Genomic DNA, 27,154 nt, shown 5'->3' on the forward strand with positions numbered 1-27,154 from the left:
AACAAAGCCAGAGAGAAGTAAAGTGGTAAAGCTTAGCCAAGTGAGTTTTTTAATTCAGCTTTTATATACGCGACTCGTTACTCGAATATTTTCATAAATCAGAGCTTACACCGCGAAATATATTATTTTTATCATAGGATGCAGTTGGAACCACACATCCCTTTGGGGGATGAATAAAAAAATTAAATAGAATATTTATATGTATATGTATATATGTGTTAGAGGGAAAGAAAGAAAGATAACGGAAATAACTACGAAGATTTGGTTAGGAAAAAATAGTACATATATAAATATATATATATATTTTTTTTATTTATACAATTCATATTTATATATACCTTTTTAAATATTTAATTATTACTCTAATTATATATTTTATTTTATATTACTAGTATATTTTAAATATACATTATTTTTTCTTTTTAGATTATATTTTTTGTTGTTTGGATCATAATTTAACAATTTAATATACGATAATATATCGTGTTAAGTATTTTTATCGTTTTATATTTATATATATATAAATTTTAATTTTTGAACGATAAGACGAAAAATAGAAAACGATAAATAGAAAAAGAAAAAGAATGAAGAAGGTTGCAGTATGGTAATAAAAATTGAGATGGTAACTCGGCGTTTCCGGATTTGTCCGGGAGTTCTTCAATGAATAATGGCATTTTCGTGATCTCGAGAGGCGTGGACCGCTTTCGTCGAGTTAGCGTGAAAATACGTGAGAGAGAGAGAGAGAGAGAGAAAAATGAAAATGTAGAAAAAGAATTCTTTTACCAAGAATAGTATTATCAAGTAAGTATAAGATCTCTAAAAGATATTTTCGATTTATCCTCTAACAACCGGATGTTGCAATTTTATTTATATATTTTATTGACACATATAGAATTTCACTCGTTAATCGATTATTATCTTTTCTTTTTTTTTTGTTTCGATATAAACTTAAAGTAGCTTTCCGTTTGGAATAATTAAACGAATAAGCAAACAATCGTTTAGATTTCATTAATCTGTAGAAACTAAAGGATTTGTAGTTGAATAAATAGATAATATACAAAATATAATAGATTGACATAACTGTATTCGATGTATCCATGATTTGTTAAAGGATTTCAATAACTCAATGTTAGAAGAAGAGAAGAACTGTTGGTGATGGTAGTTGATTGGGTGGGTGGGTGGTTTAAGGTAGATTGTCGTCGTAGAATCATCCTCTGTTCGTTTGAACCATTTTCCAAGCTCGAAAGCGTGTATACTTCATTCCAAGGGAAGACATAACGTTTCCGAATTAGTAGCCCTCAATAACATTTACGTCGTTGGTAACGTTGAAAGCCCGTCAGAGCGACGTCTCTATTATCCTTTCGTCCTAGGATGAGCCACGCCATTAGTCTGGTCCTGTGCATCTACGGATAAACTCCTACGATCGATCGTAGTCGGGGAACGGGGTGTACAGGGTGAACGGGGTGGGCTGAAGGAGAAGAAGGGGGATGAAACGAATTGATGAAAGCTTTTCCCTTCTTTTATTACTTTCTTCTTCTTCTTCTTTTTCTTATTCTTTTTCATCGTCATCATCATTATTGATTATTATCATCATCTTCACCTTTAAAGATCATCGTGAATATTACATTTGTTTTCTTCTTCTTCTTTTTTGTATTTTTTTTTTCATCGTCCTAATTTTTATCATCATCTTCACCTTTAAATGATTATCGTCTATGATATTACATATTTTTTGTCTCTCATTCTCTTTATCTTTCTTAATACGACTAGTTGTAATTTTTGGTCTCATAATAAATGAGGGGGAAGAAGAAGAATAAGAAGAAGAAAAAAAGAAGACACACACACACACGCACGCATACATAGAAATAAAAAAGTGTAGAGAGGGGAGAAATCGTTACTTCCGTTCGTCGTTCTGTTAGCAGCGAGACGTTCAAGAAAAAGAGAATTCAACACCACAAATGTTCGTCACATGTATATACGAAAGGGGTAAAGAAGGAGAAAGAGATGAGAGACAAAAGAAAAGAAACAAAAAAAATATATATATATATATATAAAAATAAGGACAGAAAGATGACTGATTCATCGTGTTAAGAAGAAAACTTTGTAACAATTGTCTAAAATGCTCGTAATTACGGAGTTGGAAGAGGAAGAGGCGCATCTCATTCGCGCGACAAACTTACAAAGCACTCCCACTACTCCCCTGAGGGACTTTATCGAGGTTTAAAATGTGAATCTTTCTCTCTCTTTACAATCGCTAGTCCAAGAATTTTCTCTTTGTTCGTGGATAGTTTTACTTTTTCTCTCCTTTCTCTTTCTCTTTCTCTTTTCGGAAGAAAATCATGAATAAAAGAAGAAAAATCGGACAGTAAGCAAATTGTTGAAAACAAATTGTTCAACGTTTAACATTTTCTTTTTGTTCTTAACATTAATCGGCGTACACATATAATAATAATAATAATAATAATAATAATAATAATAATAATAATAATAATAATAATATATGTATTTGTTTTTAAAATATTTTTTCTAAAATATTTCATATTTTTTTTTCTTATTTCATTTTATTTTATTTTATTTTATTCTATTTTATTTTATTTTATTTTATATATGTTTTGTTGAAATATTTTCTCTAAAATACTTTATATTATTTTTTTCTATTTTTTTATTTTATTTTATATAAATTTGTTCTTATATAAAATATTTAATATATATATATATATATCATTTCCAAAGATTTGATATATTCTACTTATGCCAAATATAATTCTTATGTTGTTAAGTATAAAATCGATCGTGTGTGTGTGTGTGTGTATTATATCTTTGATAATCATCAAGAAAAGAAAAGAGAAAAAGGAATAAAAAAAAGTTAACGCGCAAAGGCTTATCAATTACGAACTAACAACGTGTTTCGAATTCGTGAATGGTAGGAGAAACGAAAATACGTTTAGAAATTCCACGAGACACACAAAAGTCTTTCGGTACTTACATAAATATATATACATACATACATACATACATAATCTTACGATCTGAAACGCGTTGTGCGATAAAATCGTGTTTCCTTCGATCGAGGGTTGAAAACTACGGGGGTTGAAGGATGACGAGAGTATGGAAAGAGGTGGGGGAGGAGGACAAGGGTTTGCTTAAAGGTTCGAGCCAGCAGAGCACGGAAGAAACGTCGATATCTCGGTAAGATAAGGAAACAAGTAAGGATATTAAGCCGCGAACTGGCACGATTCAATTTAAAACGCATCGAGAAAAGGAACTTAATCGAATTTTTTGTTGTAGGTGGTAAGGGGGTGCTACACGTTCAACATTGTTACATTGTTTTTTTTTTGTTAAAATTTCCTTTTTTGTTATTTGCTATTTTCTATATTTGACTATCTACTCTATGTATTTCTATTCTATCTTTTTATCTCTCTCTCTCTCTCTCTCTCTCTATATATATATATATATATATATATATATATATATATATATATATATATGTCTATCTCACTCGCACGCGTTTGTTGAATTGCGTTATAAATTTCATATCGGCAGATATAAAAGCCTGACAGGATCGATCGGAAGCAGCGTGAATTTCGTTTCTAGTTGGTAGTATTGGATTTGTTGCAGGTTTGCCGTACTCTTCTCTCTTTCTCTCTCTCTCTCTCTCTCTCTCTCTCTCTCTCTCTTTGTACGGGGGTTATATGTCCTCGTCTAGAGTACGTCATCGATCGATTTAATGCGTTTCCGTCCGGAATTATTTCGGAAATATCAAACGCAACCGACGGTTGTCCGGGATACAAGGAACGAGTGAAATAACACCGTCCTAGTCTATGAATTGAAAACCATTTACTTCAGAGAATAGGATTTGGGATAGGATGATAGGGACAGGGACAAGGGTTCAATGAAGGGTTGGTTGCTTTTCAAAGAACAAGAAGATGAAGATGAAGAAGAAACAGACACGAAAAAAGGGGGGATAATCGTTAACGTTGTAAAGAAACTATTACAGAATGAAAAAAGTATATGGGGGTGTGTTAAAGTCGATTTTCTTTACCGACTTTATAATAATTGTAACCATTAATTACACCCTTCGATCTTTTCGTGCATCTCGTCAAATATTCATGACTCGTAATTTTCTAGAAATAGAGAAGGAGAGAAAGAGAGAGAGAGAGAGAGAGAGACAATAGAAGAATGATAAAGAAGACATTAATTAACCTAGACGACTATCGAAAGTTAATTTGAGAAAATTAGGTTTCATGGTTTAAGCGAGGATTATATTATACCTGTACGAAGGAAAATATTAGAAAAGGGTTACACGTTGCTAGAGTTCTTTGTATTTTTTTTATTTTTTTTTTTATTTTGAAAAAGTTAATAGAAAGAAAATGAAAAAGAAAGTAAGAAAAATGAACGGCCGATAGTTTTCAATTAAACGTCGATCGGAAAGGGGGTGTGAGAATGGTGGTGGGAGAGGATGGCATAAATTTCTAAAGACATTTTCGATCTTACATAGAACACGTTCTTCGAGATTTCTATGTTTTTTTTTTATTTAAGAAAATAAAAATCGATATTATTGATCAAGTGGGACAATTAACTCGACGTTAAACCAATTAATTAACCACCAACCGAAGCCATACTCGAACCAAAAGGTACCAGAGATTTTTCTTTCTTTCTTTCTCTCATTTTCTCTCTCTGTCTCTCTCTCTCTCTCTCTCTCGCTCTTTTTCTCCTTCTCTCCCTCAGTCGAGAAACGTGGCAAAAAGCAAAACGAAAGGAATGTACTTACTTAGTAAAGGGTGTACTACTACCTCTACTACTAACTGACTATTAAACTCTCCCCTTTTTTCTTCGAAAAAAAACGTGGAAAGAAAGAAAGAGGGGTAGAAAAGAAAAGAAAAGAAAAGAAAAGAAAAAAAACATGGTAAGTGGAGGGAAAATTTTTCTTGGAAAAATCACGGTGCACAAGATGGCACTTTAAAAAAGTAAAGAGTGAAATAGAAAGGGTAAAAGAAAAAAAAAAAAGAAAAAAAAGAGAAATTAAGAAAGAAAGGAAAGGAAAGAAGAAGAGAGGTTAGAATTCGTTTTCTTGTAGAAGAAGAAGAGGAAGAGGAAGAAGAAGAAGAAAGCAGCAAACGCTTGCGAGCCGATGCAACCAACCAACCAACCAACCAACCACCCAACCGACCAACGAACCAACCCCCTATGCGTTTCCTACCCTTCAAGCGGAGAGCACCACCTATCCGAGTACATAGTAGTCATAGTAGTAATAGTAGAGTATAAGGATGAAGAGGAAGAGGAAGAAGAGAAAGGGAAAAGAGAAACAGAAAGAGAAGAAGAGAAGAGAAGAGTAGAGAGTAAGGAAAGGGAGGGGACGATAAAGGGAGAGAAGAAAGGTTCGCAATATATGTATGTGTGTGTGTGTGTAGATGCGCAAGCGCATGTATATTATAACTCTGTGCGCGAGCGCATTGGCGGCTCTCGGCTCAGTTCGGTTCGGCTCGACACGTCGTTTTGCGAGAAAATTGATTCTGCGCGAAAGAGAGGAATACCCAGAGAGTGTGTGAGTGAGCTAAAGAGAGTAAGAGAGTAAGAGAGAAATAGAGAGAGAGAGAGAGAGAGAAAATCGAGCCACCAACGAACCGGGGGTCTTCGCACGCTGACACAGAGACAAACTCCGGAGAGCACGGAAAGGACGACACACTCTTTCGAGGACGATCGACGATCTCACATCGACGTATTATTATTATTATTATTATTATTATTATTAACATTGTCTTTATTCTTTTTTATTCTACACACTTTTAACAACTAAATCCTACGAAAGATATCTTTTCTATATACACATAGATATATATTTATATGTATAATTTGTATTAACGTTATATATTATATCTCTCACTCACTCTTACACTTATACTATTCCTATATTTTTTCTTTCTATCTCTCCCTCTTTTTTACTCATTCACACATATACTGTGAACCAATCACATTCAGTTGACTCGATTGCTACTATTATGTAAGAAGGAGGGTAATGTTAGCCCTTTATCGTTTACCATTCCGTCGTGTGTTTTTGAGTTAGTGACGATAATCAAAATCATCATCATCATAATCATCATATTCATCATCATCGTCATCATCAGGCGAGTTGACCCCCATCAATTATTTCTTCAAATATTCTTCGTATACTTCGTTAGAGTGTCAAGAAGATCCATTTGGAATAAGGAAGCTGAGGAAGATCTTTATTTGGGAGAGTTTCTACCTCTTCTTCTCTAACATACATACATACACATACCTATACACGTATACACACCTACTATTGTCACTCCTTATCTACGGGACGATATGCGAAAAGACGAGTTTGACGCGAGACGAGAGCAACGACGACGATCTAGCAGATACCGTGAATAAAAATAATTGATTAACGTGTGAATGCGGGGGGGGGAAGGGTCTGTGAGATTAATTGGGCCCGAGGATACTCCTCCTTCGATGGATCGAAAAATTCTTATCCTCGCTCATATCCTAGGTGAGTAACCTAAACATATTCTTATCATTATTATTAATAATAATACACTTGTATATATATATATATATATATATATATATATATATATATATATATATATATATATATATATATATTATATTTCTTTTATATTTCTTCTCAATAGAATTCTTAATTTTATTCAATAATTTTTTCTATCATAAATTATATTTCTATTCAAATAGAATTTCTTTCCATCTTTATCTCATTATTTTTATCTTAATTTGTTCTTATCATATTATCCTAATTTATATTTTATTATTTTCTTTCGATTTTTGATTTTTGATTTTTGTTACTGTTTCTCTCTCACTCTTTCTTTGACACAGCATCCCTCTGTCCTATTTCTATCTGTCTCTCTCTTTCTTTCACTTCCTTCCTTGTTTTCTCCCTCCGGGCCATTGCCCCTGTATCCTGTATGGATTAGCCGAGTTCCTTGCACTCGTTTCGTTTCTTCCTTCATGCTTAAACACATTGAAATATAATCCTTTTTCATTTTGATTAGTACCTTCTTCTTCTTCTTCTTCTTCTTCTTGTTTCCACCTCCTTTTGTAAATTATTCTTCTATTCTATCTTGTTCCGCATATTTCATTCTACTATTCTTTCTTTCTCTTATTAGTCACCCCCTCCCTCTCTTTTTCTTTCTCTTTCTGTGTTAAACTCGCAGTTGGCAAGGATTTTTCTTAAAAGAATTTATCTCCTTTTCTTTTGAATAATGTTCATCTTGTTAGAATCTAAAGATAAGTCAGATAAAGAAAAGGAGGTGAACGATCCTTTTATTAGGCATTCGCTTCCTAGGATCGTGCCAAGATTCGTGAAAAAAAAAAACTAGTTTGTTCGCCTTTTTACTAGGATCGATCATGCCAAATTCTTCAGTGCGTTTTACGTTATCGTGCGTTTAATATTTACAGATTGCATCATCACATTTACATCATACTTATAACTTATTTACAATATTATATTACACATTTATTCATTTTATTAAAAACATTTTATTTTCTATCGAATTTGTGACACAAGTACATTCGAATGAAATATTATTGTAAAACAAAAGTTAAGATAATAGAAAAACGTGTGAACTATGTGTTAGTGAGAAAAAGAGGTTATAATTCTAGAACCACAAGTTCCACGTGGCACTCATTAAGTACATCTTACACAACGAAGAAATGATACCTGTACATACATATGTATAATAGTATATTTAAAGATAGTTATCTTGATCATAATAACAGAAACCATTAACTATCATCATTATTTATTTCAAACTCGTAATTATAAGTTTTATTCTATTTTATTTTTTTTTTACTTTTTCTTTTCTAATTCATAATAACGAGCTTACATTCTCAAATTATTGATATCATAATTATTTAACGAAATAATTTATTATAAAGTTGTTGTTAAACTATTCCTTTTTTCTTTTTTTTATTCCCTTTCACTGTACTCGTAATTACATAATTCTCTTGAATTATCAAATAATTTTTGATCCTTTTTCTTTCATACCTTAACCTACCCTTATACACATGCATGTAACCTTATATAATAGATAAATGTGTATTAGTTAGAAACGCAGAGAACGTTTCCGTCCAACGATAAGAGAAACCAAACGAAAACAATTGTTATCGTTTCGTTAGAATTATCAGTCGTTACTCGCATCCGGGATTGTTTCGATACCGGACGTGTGTTCCCCATATCATCCTACGTTTCTATTCGTTATACTATTATTACTAAAGATCAAGTTTCGATTCTTTCTTTAACAAAAGAAGATAAAAACACACATTTTTTTTTCTTTCTACGATTTTCTTTTCTTTTTTTTCTCCATCTTCTTTCATTTATAAATATTCATGAGAAACATCCCTTATCATTGGAACGTTCCGTTCTTCGGCAGGAAAGGTGTGGGTTGGGCAATGGGGTATTATCGAGAGGGAGTTAAGGATTAAAGGGAGGATGCAAAAATGAGAAAGAAAGAAAAAATGAGAGAGAGAGAAAGAGAGAGAGAGGAAAACATTCGTCAACATAGACGTCGAATTCGATGATCAAGGATATCGGTTATCTTATCTTATCTTATCTTATCTTTTCTACCTTTATTTCTACCTTTCTTTCTTTCTTACTTTTTTTCATTTCTTGTGTATTTCATTGAGCGAACTCAAGAACGTTCTGAAGTGATGGGGGTGAGTAGTAGGGGTTGGGGGGGGGATTGTACGATAGAAGAAGGATTCTCGGCTTTGGTTTTTAAGACGAACAAACAGAGCTTTCGGTTACGGCTTACCGACCGCGAGGATTTATTTTCTAGACGGTCTTCTTCTCTTTTCCTGTAAGCGTACTTCTTATTTCCTTCGAATAAAAATGAAAAAAGAAAAAAAAAAGAGGAAGAATCAAGAAAAAGATAGAGAGAAAGAGAAAAGAGGACTATTGGGGGATGAAAGAAATAAAAATGTTAAAGAAAAACTGGTTCGTTATAGTTGCTTTGATCAAGTGTCGTATCGTATCGTATCGTATCGTCAATAACGTTAGATATTTTTTGTAATTTTTTTTATTTATATATAAACTTAATACACCTTTGGTTTTTAACGATGGTACTTCTCTTTCTAAGTATGACCGGTATAAAAAGGATCTCTTCTTATTTTTATCTTTTCTTATTTCTTTTTTATTTCTTCTTTTTTCTTCTTTTATATACATTTCACAAACAGTATATACTTCTCTCTCTCTTTCTTTCTTTCTTTCTTTCTTTCTTTCTTTCTTTGAATAATACAAATATACACGTTGAGTATGTACGTACGTACAAATGGAAAAACTCATGGAGTGCAATAAAAATATGAGTTTATATAACATCTTATACTGTTAGTGATTTATCTAATCTTTTATAATCCTTTTGCACACGATACTCAAGTAAATATCACCACACACACATACATACACACTTTTTTACTTTATACTTATTCCTACGTTCTAATAAATTGCATCTAGCGAAAGAGAAAGAAAGAGAGAGAGAGAGAGAGAGAACATTTTCATCGTCAAGTAAATGTCATTTCCCTTTTACCACATTTGAAATACGCGCGTTTATTATATATTATCCTTTTTATTTTCTTAAACTGGAGAAAATACTTTTGCTAAAGGGACTGTGATTTATTTCTTTTTGTTTTTTGTTTTTTATGTTTTCTCTCTCAATTTTTCTCTCTTTTTTTTCCTGTGTTTTTTTTTTTTGTTTGTTCGTACTGGAACATAAAATGCAATCGTATGTCATTGAACTGTCGATTCCATTGCAATGATTTTATCCCATGAGAATTGTAGTAGGTATTACGAACAGAAACGTACCATTTATCATTTTAAATAACAATTGTTATTAATCCATTTAAAATAGTTATTATACTAAAGAGAGAAATGTAACTAAATGAGAATGGTCATTGGTATCGTTGTGTTGTAACAACACATTAACACTAAACTTATCGACTGCAATTCATATTTTTTGTTGTTTTATTTTTAGATAATAATAAAACAGTATATCTATAAGATTAATACAATAACAAAAGAACCATTAACGTGTTAAACCTTTCTGACAATTTATTATACATGCATTTATATCGTAACCGATCAATTAAATGGTTTTTATCAAGAGTTATATATATATATATGTATATATATATGTATATTTTTTTTATATAATACCGAATTTCACATCGATTAAACAATAACAAATAAAAGAATTCATCAACGATAATGATAAAATAATAGTATTTATAATTAATAACAATAAACACCAAACTAATCAACAATTAAATTAATAATCTGAGTAATACAATAAAACACATTGATTTTACATTATCATAAATAAATAAATGAATAACAATATTTAAAATAAATGTTTAAATATTTATCGAGGATAAATAAAAAAGTGGGGGGGGGGCGGAGGGGAGGGAAAAAAGAACAATCAAACAATTACGCAGAATGTTAAGTTTGATTAAAAATGTAAAACTGGTTATTTGAACTGTGGTCGTTGTGGGGATGGTAGGGGTGAGAGTAGAACGTTAAAGGGATGAATCGAAATGCCGGTACCCTCTCTGTTAGTGGTACATATCTCTTAGGACAAATAAATTTCTTTTACCCTTTCCACCTATCCACACCCCATACACACACGTACACACACATTCAACCTCAGTAATAATTTCTTGTTTGTTTTGTTTTTATTTTTCCACCTTATTTTTCGTACGTAGTAAAACCTTTAGGTACTGTTGTTTCACAGATGAAAAATATTACGCAATAGTAGTAGTAGTAGTAGTGACAGGGCAGGTGTTAAAAGGTCGAAACACGCGAGACAAGTTTAAAACGTGAAAAATACATACGACATAACCTGACTTTAAAATGCTTTAGCCTTTTCCGTTTTAAATTTGACGACATATAACGCGTTCATCCCTTCTTTTAAAAACCACCACCATCATCAAGCAGACATCTTCTTCGTGTCATTTTCCATTCTGTTGCAAGTGAACGTTGTTCTCTCAACCCCGTCTTCTGTGGGTGGTTGGTTGGTTGGGTTGGGTTGGGTGGATTCGTCTCTGTGTTTATTTGTTCCTTTTTTTTTCTTCCCCCTAACCGCAAGAAATGTCTTGTGAATAGATCGTTGCTTCAAAAAAAAAAAAAAAAGGGAGAAAAAAAATACTCGAGTCGCCTTTTTATAACGAGAACGTAGTGTAATTCTCCGTGGCAAGCGACCCGATTTATTCCGAAGTCCCATTCTCCTTTTCGTGCGAGAACGATTTCTTCGTCTTTCTTTCTTTCTTTCTTTCTTTCTTTCTTTCTTTCTTTCTTTATTTCTTTTTTTTTTCTTTTATTTTTTTATTTCTTTCTCTTTTTCTTTTACTCCTTGTCAAGAACGAGAACAAGTTTTTTTCCCTTACCTTTGCGACAGGAATAAGAATATCAAAAAGAATCCTATTCATGATCGGCGTTTAAATTCCAACGATTACTACTGCAACGTAACTTATTTATTTATTTATTTACTTACTTACTTACTTACTTACTTAAATATTTTTCTCATAATGAGTTAGACTATAGATAAAATAATTTTATGAAAAATACTTCGGGGGTGTTTGTTAAACGTACGAAGTTTTACAAAAAATTATGTAGATTTTGCAAATGTACAAACACTTTCTCTCCCTTTTCACACACACACACACACTTTTTGTTTCTTTGTCTCTATCTCTTTCTCTTTCTCTTTGGTAAGTGCTTGGGAAACACGATCGAGTCACATAACGTTAATCGTTTACTCTCTCTGTCTCTCCTCTCTTCGTTTTTCCGACACTTAATCGGGTTGATCTAATTACACCAAAGATTCCATTCCGTTCGTCGAAAACGTTGAGTTCAAATTTTAATGACACCTCACTTATCCCTCATTCCCATCCCTCATCCTCATCCAATCCAATCCTTGGCCCGGTTTCATTGACACAAACTGCGTAAAGTCAAAGTTCAATTTGATACGCATAATATCGTATTCGTGACTATATACTATAATAACAAGTTCATTCGAAAAACGAACACACACACACTCACGTATATATTTAATATTTGTAATTAATAATTATATTAGCATATGAGGGTGGAAGGAACAATTGTTGACGATTAATATATTGATCATTTAATTAGAACTATTATAGTTTGCGAATTTATTTGATTAAAAGTTTATTTTGTGAAATTGCATAATTGGGATTGTAGTGTTTTATTTAGTAAACTTTACTTTGTATGGAAAATATTATTAATTCATTTGGTGCGTTTAAACTGTAGACAAATTATTTTTGTTCTCATAGTCAATTTGCAAAGCTACAAATTTATTTTCTAATATCTACAAAAAACCTAATAAAAAATAGTACACAAATTAAAAAAATAAAATAAAATAAAATAAAAATAGAATAATAATTATCCCTTTTTGAAAGTTATGAAGGCATATATTTATTTATGAATTATTTCGATTTTTCTTTACTTGAGATGCTATTTTATTTTTATTAAAATAGTAGTTATAAATATATATTATATTAAAATTAATATTATATATAATATTATATTTGTGCCCATAATTATGAAAGTGGTCTAAGTCATATAACTCTTGTTTCGAGATATTTGAAGATTTATACTTGTACACTATATGAATTCTACACAATATTGAAATAACAAACATTATTTAACGATTCATTTTTGATAATATCGTGAAAATTACATTGAATTTATTTAATTTATAATAATGTAGTGCGTAATAACTGATAAACTCATTTTTTATTAATTTTGACTTAGATCACTTTCATAATTATGGGCACACATATATATATATATATAGTATAAAAAATATAAAAAGATATAATCGTTGTTATTATATTCATTAGGAATCTGTTCTGGTCTGCGAGAAGTACGTGTCCAGATACCGACAGCTGTCAGAAAAGGAGACACAGCATTGCTGAATTGTTGGTATGATATAGAACAAGACCCGTTGTATGCAGTCAAGTGGTACAAAGGGGGTCGAGAGTTTTATCGTTATGCACCGAAGGAGAACCCAGTCGTCAAGACTTTTCCCAATGGGAACTTGACGGTAAAGGTGAGTCCTCTTCCTATGTAACACCATCACACCTCTACCTACATACACATATACTTCCATAGTTAGCCTATCTCTTACTATTTCTCCCTCTCTTTTTTCTTTTTCTACTTCTCACCAAATTTACTTACATTTCTACACACCATTTTATCTACACACACGTGTTCATTGTGTAATCTCGAGAAGAAGCAGCACTTTTCTACCAAAGTAGTAGTAGTAGTAGAGAAAAAAAAAGAAGATGAAAAAGAAAGGGGGAAGAAAAAAGCAGGTATATCCCGAAGGAACGTATCTCCTGGTGGATTTATCGCCCTAGAAAGAGAGAGAGAGAGAGAGAGAAGTTGGATGAAGAACAATAATCGAACTCACAGTAAAATATGGCATCGAGATATTTCGCGAACAAGTTTTCCAATTGCTGAGAGAGAGGGGCAACTGTACTTCTTCTTCTTCTTCTTCTTCTTCTCTTGGGTCCTTCTCTTGTAAGACCTTGAAAGGAAAAGGTATGGCCCTTATGAGAATCGTTGCTTGGTCTACGAGGGTAGTTTTACACGACACGGTCCAATGATTTAGCGAGCTTTTGATTTACGCGATATATCTCGATTGTATTATATATATATATATACACACCTATACGTATTACGTATATGTGTTCGTGTATTTTTTTGTCAACGAAAAATACGATTAATTTTATTTTTTCCTCTTTCTCTTTTTTTTCCTTTTTTTCTTCTTTTTTTTTTCTTTTTTCAATTTCTATTCCGTCCTTCTCTTCCCAAGGGATAAAAAAAACCCTGCAATTTTGATTCAACTTTATCGTTCCTAAAACACACACCCACATACATACACACAAATGTAGTATTTAAAATGTGTTCATACATTAAAACCATTTGAACGACAAGATCCTGATTGTTTAATGAAAAAATTTTTTTTCTATTCTATTTGATAGGAAATCATTTATTTCCTATCAAAGTTTAAAATGATTTCGATATAATAACACGAATATTATACGTGCGTTTTGTAACCTTCGACGACATATGGGGGTGATTGGGGAAGGGTGAGGAGTGGTAGTTTTTATACGCATATAAATACGTATACAAATTTCCATATAATAACGTCATTAACCATTTCCTCGATACTCGTAAAAGGGGGTGGGTAGAGTTGGGGTGGGCTTTTTTGCTTGTTGCTCGAACTCTAATGGATGATGCAAATTAATTGTACGCAAACGATCGAGGCCACTTTTGCATAAATTCCTTAAATGGAAACTTTATCGTCTTTTTCACCCCATTTTGTCGTTTTGGTAGCTTACAATTTTCTTTTAATGCTGAATTCTATCAAGAAAAAGAAGAATAAAAAAAAAAGAAAAAAAAAACAGAGAACAACGAAAATAAATGGGGGGAAAGGAAACTCTCATTTTTTACCTTTCTTCGTTTTATTTTTTTTTTTTTTAACACAGCTATGTTTATACGTATATATATATATGTTTAGTACGTATATAAGTAAAATCGTTTTGGTTAAACGAGTTTATTAACGGGATTGGTAGGGGTGAGTGGAATAGTTGAGGAAGGGGAAAAATAAAACACAGAAAAGAACCTATATATATATATATATATATATATGTATATGTGTGTGAAAAATAAAAAACAGAGGAAAGAAAAATAGAGAAAAATGTAAAAATATATCTTATCTCGACGAAATGTATTATAAAATTACTCTCGACACTTTCCCGATGAAGCTTTTTCCCCGAACTGACGAGAGTTGATTCTCTCTCTCTCTCTCTTTCTCTCTTTTTATTTTTTCTTTTTTTTCTTTTCTCTCCCTCTCTTATTCTTCTGTCATTTCCAACCCTTCCATAGCAACTTCTCTCACCACTGGGAGAGCTTCATTTAATGTCACGGTACAGGTGACTATATATAAGGGAAACCTTTTCCACGAAACGTTTCACGAGGCAATACTCTTCTTCTTCTTCTTCTTCTTCTTCTTTCTATTTTTTTTATTTTGTTTTTGCTTTTGCTTTTTTCTCATGAACAAGAATATAACAATATCATCAATAAAAATTATCAATAAAAATATATATATATATATATACTTACATATATATCCATTAGTATTTTATAATATAATATTTGTGTTATGTATTATTTGATATTTAACTAGGGGTGCCCCGCCACGCGTTGCTATGGCTCACAATCAGTCCGATACACACGTCTTTAAGTCAACGAATTACCTTATACCGCCGTCTGTTAGAATCTTAATCATTTAATCATTATTATCATAAATTGAGATATAAACTATCCTATCTTTCAAGTTGAATGAAACTGCACACAGTGTGCAAAATTTGATTAAAATCGGTTCAGTAGTTTAGGAATCCATTGCGAACAAACAACGTGACACGTAATTTATATATATTAAGATAGTAGTTTTTTATATCACATTATATTATACTATATATTATATTATTTTATATTATTTTATATTATATATTATTCTTTTCACTTAAAATTTCTTTTTTCGTTAACATCGTAGCTATTCGGTGACGAAAGAGGATTGATTTCATTTTTATTTCACCCCGTAACTATTATACCAACAAGAAAAAGGAAAAAAAAAGAGAAAGAATAAAAGAAAGAAAGCATAAAAAAAGAAAAATACTTTTTTTATTTCATATTTTTTGTATCCATGTAATCGCTTTTGTCGTTGAGAAAAAGGGAAAAAATATTAAGTTACTTTTTTAACAGAAAGACAGACACACGGGGAGCAAAAAACTCCATCCCTTTGAATCATTAAGCGTAAATTTTTCTCGTCATTGTTTCGAATAGATTTGATGAACGCGTTATTCATTGGAAAAAAAAAAAAGAAAATAAAAATAAAAGAAAAAAATAATAAAGAATAACTCCAACGATATTGACAAAAAGGGATGAGGGTGGTTGGAGGAGGAGGAGAAGGAGGAGGTGGAGGATCACTTTTAGCGTGACGATTATATAAAACAAATTCATTTTGTAAAGCTATGATGATGTTAGCGTATCATCAATGCACCAAAACAATTGGGGCAAAATTGTTGGCGCGTTATCGAGCTGATAACAAAAGTTGATATCTATCTAACTACCTGCACAAATAACTGATAACTTTGATCGCGTGCATTTAATCTAAACCCTTTTTCTTCATCCCCTTTCCTTCTACCTCTCAACCTACCCTTCATTTTCCTCGTTGTTTTGTCCACTACAACTCTTCGTGTTTTCTTTGATTCTTTCTATTTCTATTTTTTTTTTTTTTTTTTTTTTTTACTTTTTGTTCTTTCGCATGAAAAGATTTTTATTTGTTTGTTAGTAAAGTATCAACAATCACGTTGAATTTCATTAAATAAAAATATAAAGAAACAACTCGTTGTATAAAACATTTTCAAAATCAGCATTCTTTTTTTTTTTTTTTTCATGGAAAATCTCCATGTTTTCTTTGTTTTTCTTTTCTTTTTTTCTTTTCTATTGCACATAAATCATAGCCATAAAGGATATCACGTAGGACGAATAAACGTAAAAACTTTGGTTATAGCTAGGAAAAGTCGTATCCCTTTTTTTTCGTTGTCGATCAGATATTTTAAAAGGTTTTCTTTTGGCACCCCTGAAATGTTTGTAAAAAAAAGAATTTTTGTTAAATTTGAAAATTTGTATTTTTCCAATTTTATCAAGTCAATTCTTTTTCGTATTGTTTTTTTTTCTCTTGTGTTTTAATTTTATATTATACTATTTTTCTTTTATAAAAGAGATAAAAAATCTAAAATCCAATTTTTTAAATCGATGGTAAGATGATAAAATTGAGATGGTAAAAATTTAATTAATTTTTTTTTTTTTTAATTAAATACGTTAACACAATTTGATTTGAAATTATAGGAGATGGTAAATATATTATTTGATTTAAAATTAATTTATTATATTTATATTTTATATGGATTTTAATTATTTTAATTTGGACTTAATTGGTTTCTCATAATATTTTATTTTATTACACATTTCGTTATTATACGTACACGTTTTAACTTTCATAATTATTAAATATAAATTGAACTATTCTTAAAAAAGAAAAAAAAAGAAAAAGGTATTAATATAATTTAACAATTTCAATTTACATTTTTGTCGTTTGTTAAAATTTCGAAATCACTTTTTAAATTCGAATAATCGATTTAAGGTACTATAGTTAATTGATACGAAAAAAGAATTAATTAATTTTGTAATTAAAAACGTTAAGTTTCTGACTTGAAAAATCATCTCTTAGCAAAGGTAAAAATATTCTAATAAAATAATTCACATTTTATACGAGAGGTTGTAGTTGGTTTAAAAAAATGCTGTTTTTTTTTTTCTTTTCTTTTATTTTATTTGCTATTTTATGAAATATATTTGATTTTGTTATAACTATATATGAAGTTTCAAAGTTCCCATAAATATTAAAAATAAATTGTTAAAACACTACCAATTTTTTGTTAACATTTTAAAATGGATTTTATTTTACATGCTTTATTTTATTATTATACTCTCTCATGTATTTTCATAAATATTAAATAAGCTGAAAATAATTTTTTAAATGCCATATATACATACATATATATATATATATATTTTTGTAATCGCTTATATTATATCTCGTTTTTATTTTTATTAAAAAAAAATAAAAAAATAAAAAAACATAAAATCCAGCTTTTCAAAGGGGAAAGAAAAAAAGCTTGATTAGGGAAGAAGAAAAAAACCCGTAGAATATTTTCAAAAGTCCATTTTTTTTTTCCTCTCACTCTCCACATATATAAACTTCAATCAATATGATATATATATATATATATATTCGTAATAAATAAAGAAAAGAAAAAAAAAAGAAAAAATAGACACGAGAAAGAAGCCAGATGTGTTACGGTAAAAGTAAGTAGACTTTTTTTTCCTTGGAGTTTGATCATCGGAAACCCGTTGGTCGGGTGCAACGGGATCGATGCAATCCCCTGGGGAATATTATTAAACGTAAACGCCAGATTAAATTTATATACATACGTACATACATATATATACATACGTGCATACATACGTGTACTACGAATATACATATACCACTTTATTGTAAATCGAATATACAAATCGAACAACTTCAGGATTTCCAGTTAATAATTTATTTTTATTTTTCATTTCCATTTTTATATAATATTGTTCGTCCGTATCCCCATCCAACCACCGAAAAAAATATGGGAAAATGGTAGTGGATGAAATTAACGTTAAACGTCAAGTCTTGACTTGACTTTCTCTTTTCTTTTTCTTTTTCTTACGGGAGTTATTTTTTAGCAACGTTAAAAATTCTTTCGATGTCATTTCTTTTTTTTTCTTTTTTCTTTTTCTCAGTGATCCTAAAAGATTTTTCGCTTTGACAAGAGGGTTTAAGGGCGCCAAGGGAGCACTCATTGCTAAAGCACCTGTCCGAAAGTTGTTAGGAAAATATTTTATGCAGATTACTGTCGTGCCCTCCCTCTCTCTCTCTCTCTCTCTCTGTCTCTCTTTCAACTTCATATCGGTGGAAATATATATATATATAATATATCTTTCTCTCTCACTTATTTCCTTAACTTCTGTCTAATCGTTCCCTCTTTAAAGTCACGTTTTAAGCAGAGAAAATCGATGAAAACGCTATTTAATATTCCCCCGTACTTTGGTACTATAACGCTTTCACCCTGAGCTTCTTCATCTCACCCCCTTACCACCCTCAAGCTATGCCACAATCTCTTGACTTTAATGACACAGCTTGTGCTTCGGGAAAGCGCTTGAAAAAATAAGCTCTGAACCCCCGAGTCTGCGACTTTTCGTACAAAAGCTTCCTGTTCAATGACTCCCCTGTACGTGTGTATGTATTTGTATGGGTGTTTAAAAAAAACTATAAAAGAGAAGGGGAAATAAAGAAAGAAAGATAATGAAAGAAAGAAAGGAAGGAAGGAAGTTAGTTAAAGAAAGTCTACTTCAAATAGATATTCGTGCGAGATAAATTAATGAACAGGTCAAAAGATGGTAATTAATGTAACGGAAAAACGAAAAGAGAATTAAAAAAAAAAAAAAGTGGAAAAAGTTGTGAAAGAAAAAAGGTACATGGATCAATTGAATATCGAACTTTAAAGAAAAAAAAATAAAACGGGGGGGGGGAAGGGATAAAGATTGAACTTTAAGGATGATTTCAAAGCGTTCGTATTAATTTAATTCAAAGATGAAAGAAGTATAAGGATAGAGTAAGAGAAGAAGAAGAAAAAGGAGGAAGAGTAGGAGAAGGGAGGGAAAGGTAGGATGAGGAAAGGGTTGAAATGAGCGAGCCATTAGAAAGGCCGTTTAAAGTTCTCCAAGTAATAAAGGGGGCTGGTTGGTCGTCGTACGCGTTAAAGCGTGTAATTGACGGAGATAAATGTGTCGTCTACAGAGATAAACGTTTCTTTCCTTTTTTTTTCTTTTTCTTTTTTGAATTTTCCCGCCTTTAGTGAAGAAATCACAGAGTGCAAAAGCTGTAATTATATAAGGTATATATATATATATATATATATATATATATATATATATATATCTACACGTGTGTGTGAAGTTCAAATAATCATCGTTATTTAACTCATTACATTTATCACTATAAAAATATATTATATATTTATTTTTATATTATTATTATTATTATTATTATTATTATTTAAATATAATATACTATATAATTACTATAAATTACTATATAATTTGCTATAATAAATATAATATATTTATTATATAATATAATAATAATAATAATATTATTATTAATTGTAATATCATATATAATTACGTTATTATTCTAATAACGTAATTTCATTTGTATTTTGTTTATTATTTAATAGAAATCGGAAAGCAACGCCACACAGGTAGCATTGACCAATCTGGAATTGGACGCTGCTGGATTGTACAGTTGCGAGGTATCAGCTGATCAACCATCATTTCACACGGCTATGATTTCGGCCATGATGAATGTCGTAGGTAAGTATAAATAAATTGAAGACAAAGTTTATCTTATAATCCTACTACTACTAACTACTATTACCTATTACTACTACTAGTACTAAATCTCGACAAAAGTTTTGATCCGCGTTTAAACGAGCCAACAAACCCCTCACCCCTTTTCCAAAGCCACCCCCTCGAACAATTTGACTTTAGGAGCTTAATTTTAATCACGTATAAGGTGTAACTTAAGTAAGTATTATATATATACATATGTATATATAAGCATTTACTACAACTATCTAACGTCTAACTCTTAATAAAGGAAAAATAAAGAAAAAATTGCATAAAAGAATAATATATCAGAGAGAGAGAGAGAGAAAATTCCTCCGGTGCATCCAATATCGTTGATAGATGTTTTCGAAATATTGCAGCAATATTATATGACGCATCGGTGCGTCATAAAAGAAAAAGAAGAAACAACAAATCAAAAAGAAAAGATAAACTTTTTTTTCCTACTACTACTACTACTACTACTACTACTACTATTACTATTTGTTTTCTTCTCCACCAAGTATATGCAATATATACATATATGTATATGTATATTTATTGTGTGGTTTTGCGGTTGAATTTCAAAAAAGTTTAATCACATGGGAGTGAGAGTTTCGTGTATAAGAGAAAATAGAAAAATAGATAGATGGATGCTATAGATAGAAGTTAGATAGATAGATAGATAGATAGATAGATAGATAGATAGATAGATAGATGGATAGATAGATAGGTATGTATAGGGTGGCTTCGAATCTTAAGACTTTGGCTAACGTCAAAGCTAGAGCTACGTTTCAAACGTGCTTCGAATAACTTCCCATATATACATATGTACCTACATCCTATATACATATATAGATATATATATGTAGACGTTGGTTCGTTTGCTTTGTAGAATTACCCTCTCAAAGGCCTTCGATACACGGACTAAGGAGGAAATACCGTATAGACGATAGACTTCGTTTGAACTGTACATCCGGACGTAGCAAACCAGCGGCCAATCTAACATGGTACATCAATGATCGACAGGTATGGAGGACAAGTATCATTTATTTTTAATTCTATCTTGTTTTACTAATATCTAATACACTAACATATGTACACAACAGATATATATATATATATATATATATATAGATATATATGTTTTTTTTGTTTTGGTACAAATTCTATGAGTGTTTTTTTGTATTCCATACAGAAAGAAATGAAAATTTTATGTATAAGTAATATATAGGTCATTTAAAAACTTTATTTAAAAATTTGTAACATATAGGTATATTTTTTTTTCTTCTATACATTATTTTAATAATTATAATAATATTTTTCTATATATTTTATTTTTATAATTATAAAATTATTTAAATGCATCTTTTTATTCTTATAGATGATGTTGTTTAATAGTTTTGCATATGTTATTTATTATTATTATTGTTATTATTATTATTATTATTATTATTTTGAAGTTATTTGAACTTCTAACATTATCTCTTGGTTGTCTAAATTATTTCATTTTACCCCACTTATTAAGATTTTTATTTATGGGAGAGTTTATGTTACTGACATGAGATATGCTACGCTTATTGTTAAATGTTATGAGTAGAAGGATGCATTTGTAGAAATGAATAGTAATCGGCAAGAAGTTATGTTATAAATAACATAACTATAGTAGTTTCAAAACTTGTACTTAAATAAATGCGCAACATTTTGAACTACGAATTTAAATAATTTTATAATTTATTTGTTTATGACTTTTTAATAAAACTTTAAATGATCTCTATATATTTAATTTGTACAAAACGTTTACTATGAACAAAACTTTATATTGATATAGTAAATCATAGGAATATTCTTATCTGTTCTCATTCAAGAAGAATCTTAAAAAAATATATTTCAAATATTATAAATAATTGATAAATATTGTATTACGATAAAATATTGATTTATTTGAAATTGGGAGGAACAGTAGTACTTTAATAACTCACAGATTGATCTCGTCTATCTCGTATTCAACAATTTGTTTATAGTATATATTCTTCAAATATTCATATACCTTGTGTATTGCTCTATATTACGTTATACTATAGTATCAAATTTAATTGGAATATCAAAAAACGTATAAAACGTTATTTAATGCTCTTTCGCAATTTATCAAAGTCAAATTTAAAACGTGAGATTTAATAGAGTTGATTAAAAAGAAATGTTTAAAATAAAATAAAAGAAATATTTCAATACTTGACAAAAGTTATAATAACCTTTTGTTTATATAATACTAACACACGTTAATTTAATTTTTATGATAGGACGTAATACAGAAAAGTATACTTGAAGAAACTTTAATAATAGTATAGTAATTTATATTAAATTTATTATTTTTATTATTTTAAATTAAATACAATTTATTATATTAATAATATATATATATATATATTTAGAAAATGTTAAGATTCACATATATAACATATACTTTGATAAAACTTAGAATATACTTATGTTTATTCTCATACATTAATATTTCTAACATACACAACTAAACTACCATATGAATTTAAACATTTTCCAATCTTGTCGGTCTTTCACAAAAACACACATAACAACATATATACACATATACCTAGATATACATTAATCATAGTGTTAAAAGAATATATATATATATATATTACTATTGTTTCTTTTATATTTTTCCCCTGTTGTGTTGTATGTTCTAATTTACAGCCAATTCCATCCCACGTGAAAACGTATAGTCCGTTGGATACAAACGAGTCCGAATGGCAGGTGTCCCAGATCGGCCTTCAATTTCTTGTGACGCACGACCACTTCATGAACGGCAAGCTTAAAATACGTTGCAGTGCATCTATATATGACATTTATTGGCAAAGCACGGAAGTAAGCGCCGAGGAAGATCGTCCAAGAGTAATACATTATGAACCAGCTGCAACTATAGTTGGTATCAATTATCTACAACCACCTCCTAATTTTCAAACCGGCCAAAGGAAACCCGATGGTCAAGTTGGTGTTAAAGGTGAATTTTCCTACACATATCTATATATATATATTATCTTTCTAATTGTTAATCGATATCTATTTACACATACACATAAATACAACTTGGATATCCTGATTTTCAAATAAATCACAATTGTATTTAGTAACGAAACTACAGTAGGTGTAAAAAATATTCGTACACCGATCAATTGTAGGATAATTTAAGTTAGTGTTGTGTAATTTACGATAATACGAATAGTATGAATTGATCATTACAATTTTTACGGTTTCATTACAAATTTTAGATTGTTTGAATACATTGATTTAAATATTACATACTTATTATAGTTGAAATATTATTTAATTTTGATTTAATTTTTTTATTGCATATACATTGAATTAAACATTTAGTAACATTTGCAAAACTTACTTCTTTTTTTTCTTTTTCTTTTATAAGAAACTTTATATAATATAATATTATTATTATTATTATTATTGTCAACATTTAACTATATCGTTTATGTTTTATTTCTTTTTGATTTCAGTACTGGGTTCGTCAGGTACAACACTTGGATCATCCTCGAGCCTGCTGCGAATACTTTTGGAATTGTTCGTGTTTCTCCTAATTGCCATTCGTTAATTGTATGATATTAAAAACGCGTGCTTTCGAGCTCTTTATATATATATATATATATATATATATACATATACACCTACATACATATGTTTATATATATATATATAAAGAAAAAAAAATAAAACTATGAATAAAAATAAATAAATAAATAAATAAATAAGAAAGAAAGAATGAAATAAATGGAAAAAAGAAAAGAAGAGATAAATATTCGACGTGCTTGTAAAAGGAAAAACCATGGATTGATTATGCTTACGGTGCAACCATAATCATTCGACTTTATGGACATTAGGGGAAGACTATGAAAAAGAAAGAAAAAGAATAAAAGAAATGAGACACAGATGAAAAATATTTGAAATCTCTGAACACGTTGGAGAGGCCTAAAAAAAAAGGAGAGTAATTAAAATAAACAAAAAAAAAAAACCATAATAATAGTAGAAAGGATTTGAGAAAAATGAATTATTATAAAATTCGCCGTCCTCGGCAATGAAAAGAATGAAAATGAAAGAATGAGAGTGAGATGAGAATAATAAATAAAAAAATTTACAAAAAAAAAAATGAAATCATCTAATTGATTAGTTCGACGAACGTCCAAAACGTGATGAAGGAGGGGGATGGGTGGTGGGAGAGTAAAGAAAAGTGACATGAAACAGGTGCTCTACGGCTTTTTGGTTCGTCGAATTCTCGAAAGGAGAAAAGTGCGAGAAATTGCGATAAAGATAAAGGAAAATAAAACGAGATAAAAAAAAAATAAAAAAATTATATATAAATAAAAGTGGTAAGGGGGATGATAATGAGATTAAAAGAATAAAAAAAAAAAAAATAGAAAAAAAGAAAAGATAAAAAAAAAGAACACAATAAAAAAACGATGTATTTTATTAGACTCCGTAACTTGCTTCCTTTCGGTGAGATCCAAAGACGTATTTGTCTCCGCGATATAAATAATACATACATACATAAGTATATACATATATATATATATATATATATATATATATATATATATACGTATGTGTGTGTGTATGTATGTATTGTAGGGTGTAGTTTTGCGTGATGGTTAAAACGCCGCGGTCGTATGTGAAATCGATATATAGTTTTTTTTCGTACTTTTATAAAACTACAAAAGAGGGACTATAACTTATTGAAATAAATAAATAAATAAATAAATAAATAAATAAAAAATAAATTAAAAAAAAAAATAAAATAAAATAAAATTAGCGTGGCTCTACGCATATACTTATATACATATACATATATATCGATAATTTAGATATTATAACGTTGTATATGTGTGTGTATATATAGTTATGTAACTAATTACTCTATTTACACGATACACACATACTTCTCTACTACATACATTATATTATATACATATACTCTTTAACATTAAACACTTACATAAAAACACGTTCGCGAACATTCACGTATATATATATATATATGTAAATATATATATACTATTTCTTCGTATGATATTATCTCGATAGTATGCGACAAAATGGCTATGATGAGTTTCAATAGTAATGGTTTCGATGGTTAAAAGAATGATGATGATGATGATGATGATGATGATTATATAAATCGAATGGATAAAATAAAAATAAAAAAAGATTTACGCGTGCGCGTGCTTTATGTTTAATTAATTAAATTAATTACAAAAGAAACAGAACAGAGAGAAGGAAAAGAAAAAAAAAGCAAAGAAGCAAAGAAACGAAGGAAGGAAGATAATGAAAAATAATAATAATAATAATAATAATTAATAAGGTACGGCCAATGGCGATTATTGCGCGCTAAAAAAAAAAAAAAATGGGCACGGTTATTTAAAAATGAATAATTAATTAATTAATTACAGCCGTATGCTAAAATATAAATAAGATTGTACCTGAAACAACGGAACTACGACGGAAAAAAATATTTTTGTCTTTTTTCTGTGACGAATTTAGCGAAATATATAAAAAAAAAAAAGAAAAAAAAAAGAAAAAAAATATTCTCCTAATAAAAAAAAATAAAAAAAAACGCTTGTCGAATTAATAATGATGAAACAAAACGATTATTAAACATGAGGAAGAACCAGGAAAATAATTTCAAAGGAAAATAAAATGAGAGTAATAAGAAAACGAGATGGATGAAGAAGAAAATGAAGAAGAAAATGAAGAAGAAGAAGAAGATGAAGAAGAGGAATGGCTTTTCAGAAATTTTTGCACAACGATGTTTTTTTCCGACATTTGTGAAAAGTGTATTTTACTTCCATTCATTCAAAAACGCGGATCCAACTTTTGATTTTCGTTTAATGTTACAAACGTCCTCACACGTACTCGTACGTATGTATATAATATGATAATTATTATTATTATTATTAATATATTATTATTAGTATTATTAGTAGTAATTATAGTAGTAGTAGTAGTAGTAGTAGTAGTAATAATAGTAATATTGTTAATTATTATCATTGTGTTAAATTCGTGTTCGTTATTCCAAAGATAGAAATATTTGAATTAACTTGAAAATTTGTTGTTTCATTCGATTCTAATTTTATTAAAATAGCCATTTACAATAACAACAACAATTAACAGTCATGACTTTGACGATGTTTTAACAGATTACTTTTTTAATCGTTATTATTATATAGGCGTTCACGTTTAAACAAAACAAAACAAAACAAAACAAAAACAAAAAATAAACTGAGGAAACGAAAAAATAAACGATCATCAACTTAGGATGAATGGAAATTGATGGATAGTAAAAGCAAAGGAAAAGAAGAAAATAAATTAAACAAACGTACTATTTAATTGCATTCGAGGTTTCGACGACGAAAAAAGCCGAGGACGTGAAGAAGAAAAAGAAAAAGAAGAAAAAGAAGAAAAAGAAAAAGGAGAAGAAGATGAAGATGATTCCAAAATTTTTGTCGTGAGAAAGTAAAAGTAGAAGAGTAAAATTCCCCCAAAAAAAAAAAAAAGATAGAAAAAAAAAACTGAAGAAGAAAAATCACGATGGTGCAGTGGCCAGCTTTGTTCTATTGTACGCAACATATATTTTTTTCAACGATACAAAATTGCAGCGAACGTTTAAAAAGTGACGGCGGGGGGGGGGGGGGGGTCGGTGATAAAAAAAAAACGAAACTAAACGAACATGAGAAAGGTGGTGGGCAACGAAAAGAAAGGTGAAAATGCAAAAGTGAATGTTATAAAAAAAGAAGAAAAGTGGGGTGGGATAGGAGGGGGAATTGTGTGAAAAGAAAAATATAGTTTAACACGTGTAATCGATCCTGACATACGTTTACACATCATACACACGCATACACACACATACAACACACGTACGTTTAAAAAAATGACAAAACTGAATAAATGATTAACGTGATTAAATAAGGTGATTGCAACGACTGAATATAATTAATATATAATACTCTTCAAAGTGTGAGTCGTTCTTTCATTTCT

The 27,154-nt window shown here is 29.8% G+C and overlaps 1 protein-coding gene across 1 annotated transcript; it reads left to right on the forward strand.

Annotated features, from left to right (window-relative positions):
* The first annotated feature begins 5,580 nt into the window (after positions 1-5,580).
* Positions 5,581-27,137, forward strand: LOC107065762 (cell adhesion molecule 3). The gene is made up of 7 exons (XM_015319734.2): positions 5,581-5,716; positions 6,177-6,505; positions 12,886-13,094; positions 19,948-20,083; positions 20,991-21,124; positions 22,811-23,117; positions 23,626-27,137. Exons 2-7 carry the CDS (start codon positions 6,412-6,414, stop codon positions 23,718-23,720), a joined length of 975 nt encoding a protein of 324 aa, XP_015175220.2. The 5' UTR covers positions 5,581-5,716; positions 6,177-6,411; the 3' UTR covers positions 23,721-27,137.
* Positions 27,138-27,154: the final 17 nt, after the last annotated feature.

Source organism: Polistes dominula, unplaced genomic scaffold, assembly GCF_049000335.1.
Source record: "Polistes dominula isolate Pdom_NZ unplaced genomic scaffold, Pdom_raw_medaka contig_23, whole genome shotgun sequence".
NCBI lineage: Eukaryota > Metazoa > Arthropoda > Insecta > Hymenoptera > Vespidae > Polistes > Polistes dominula.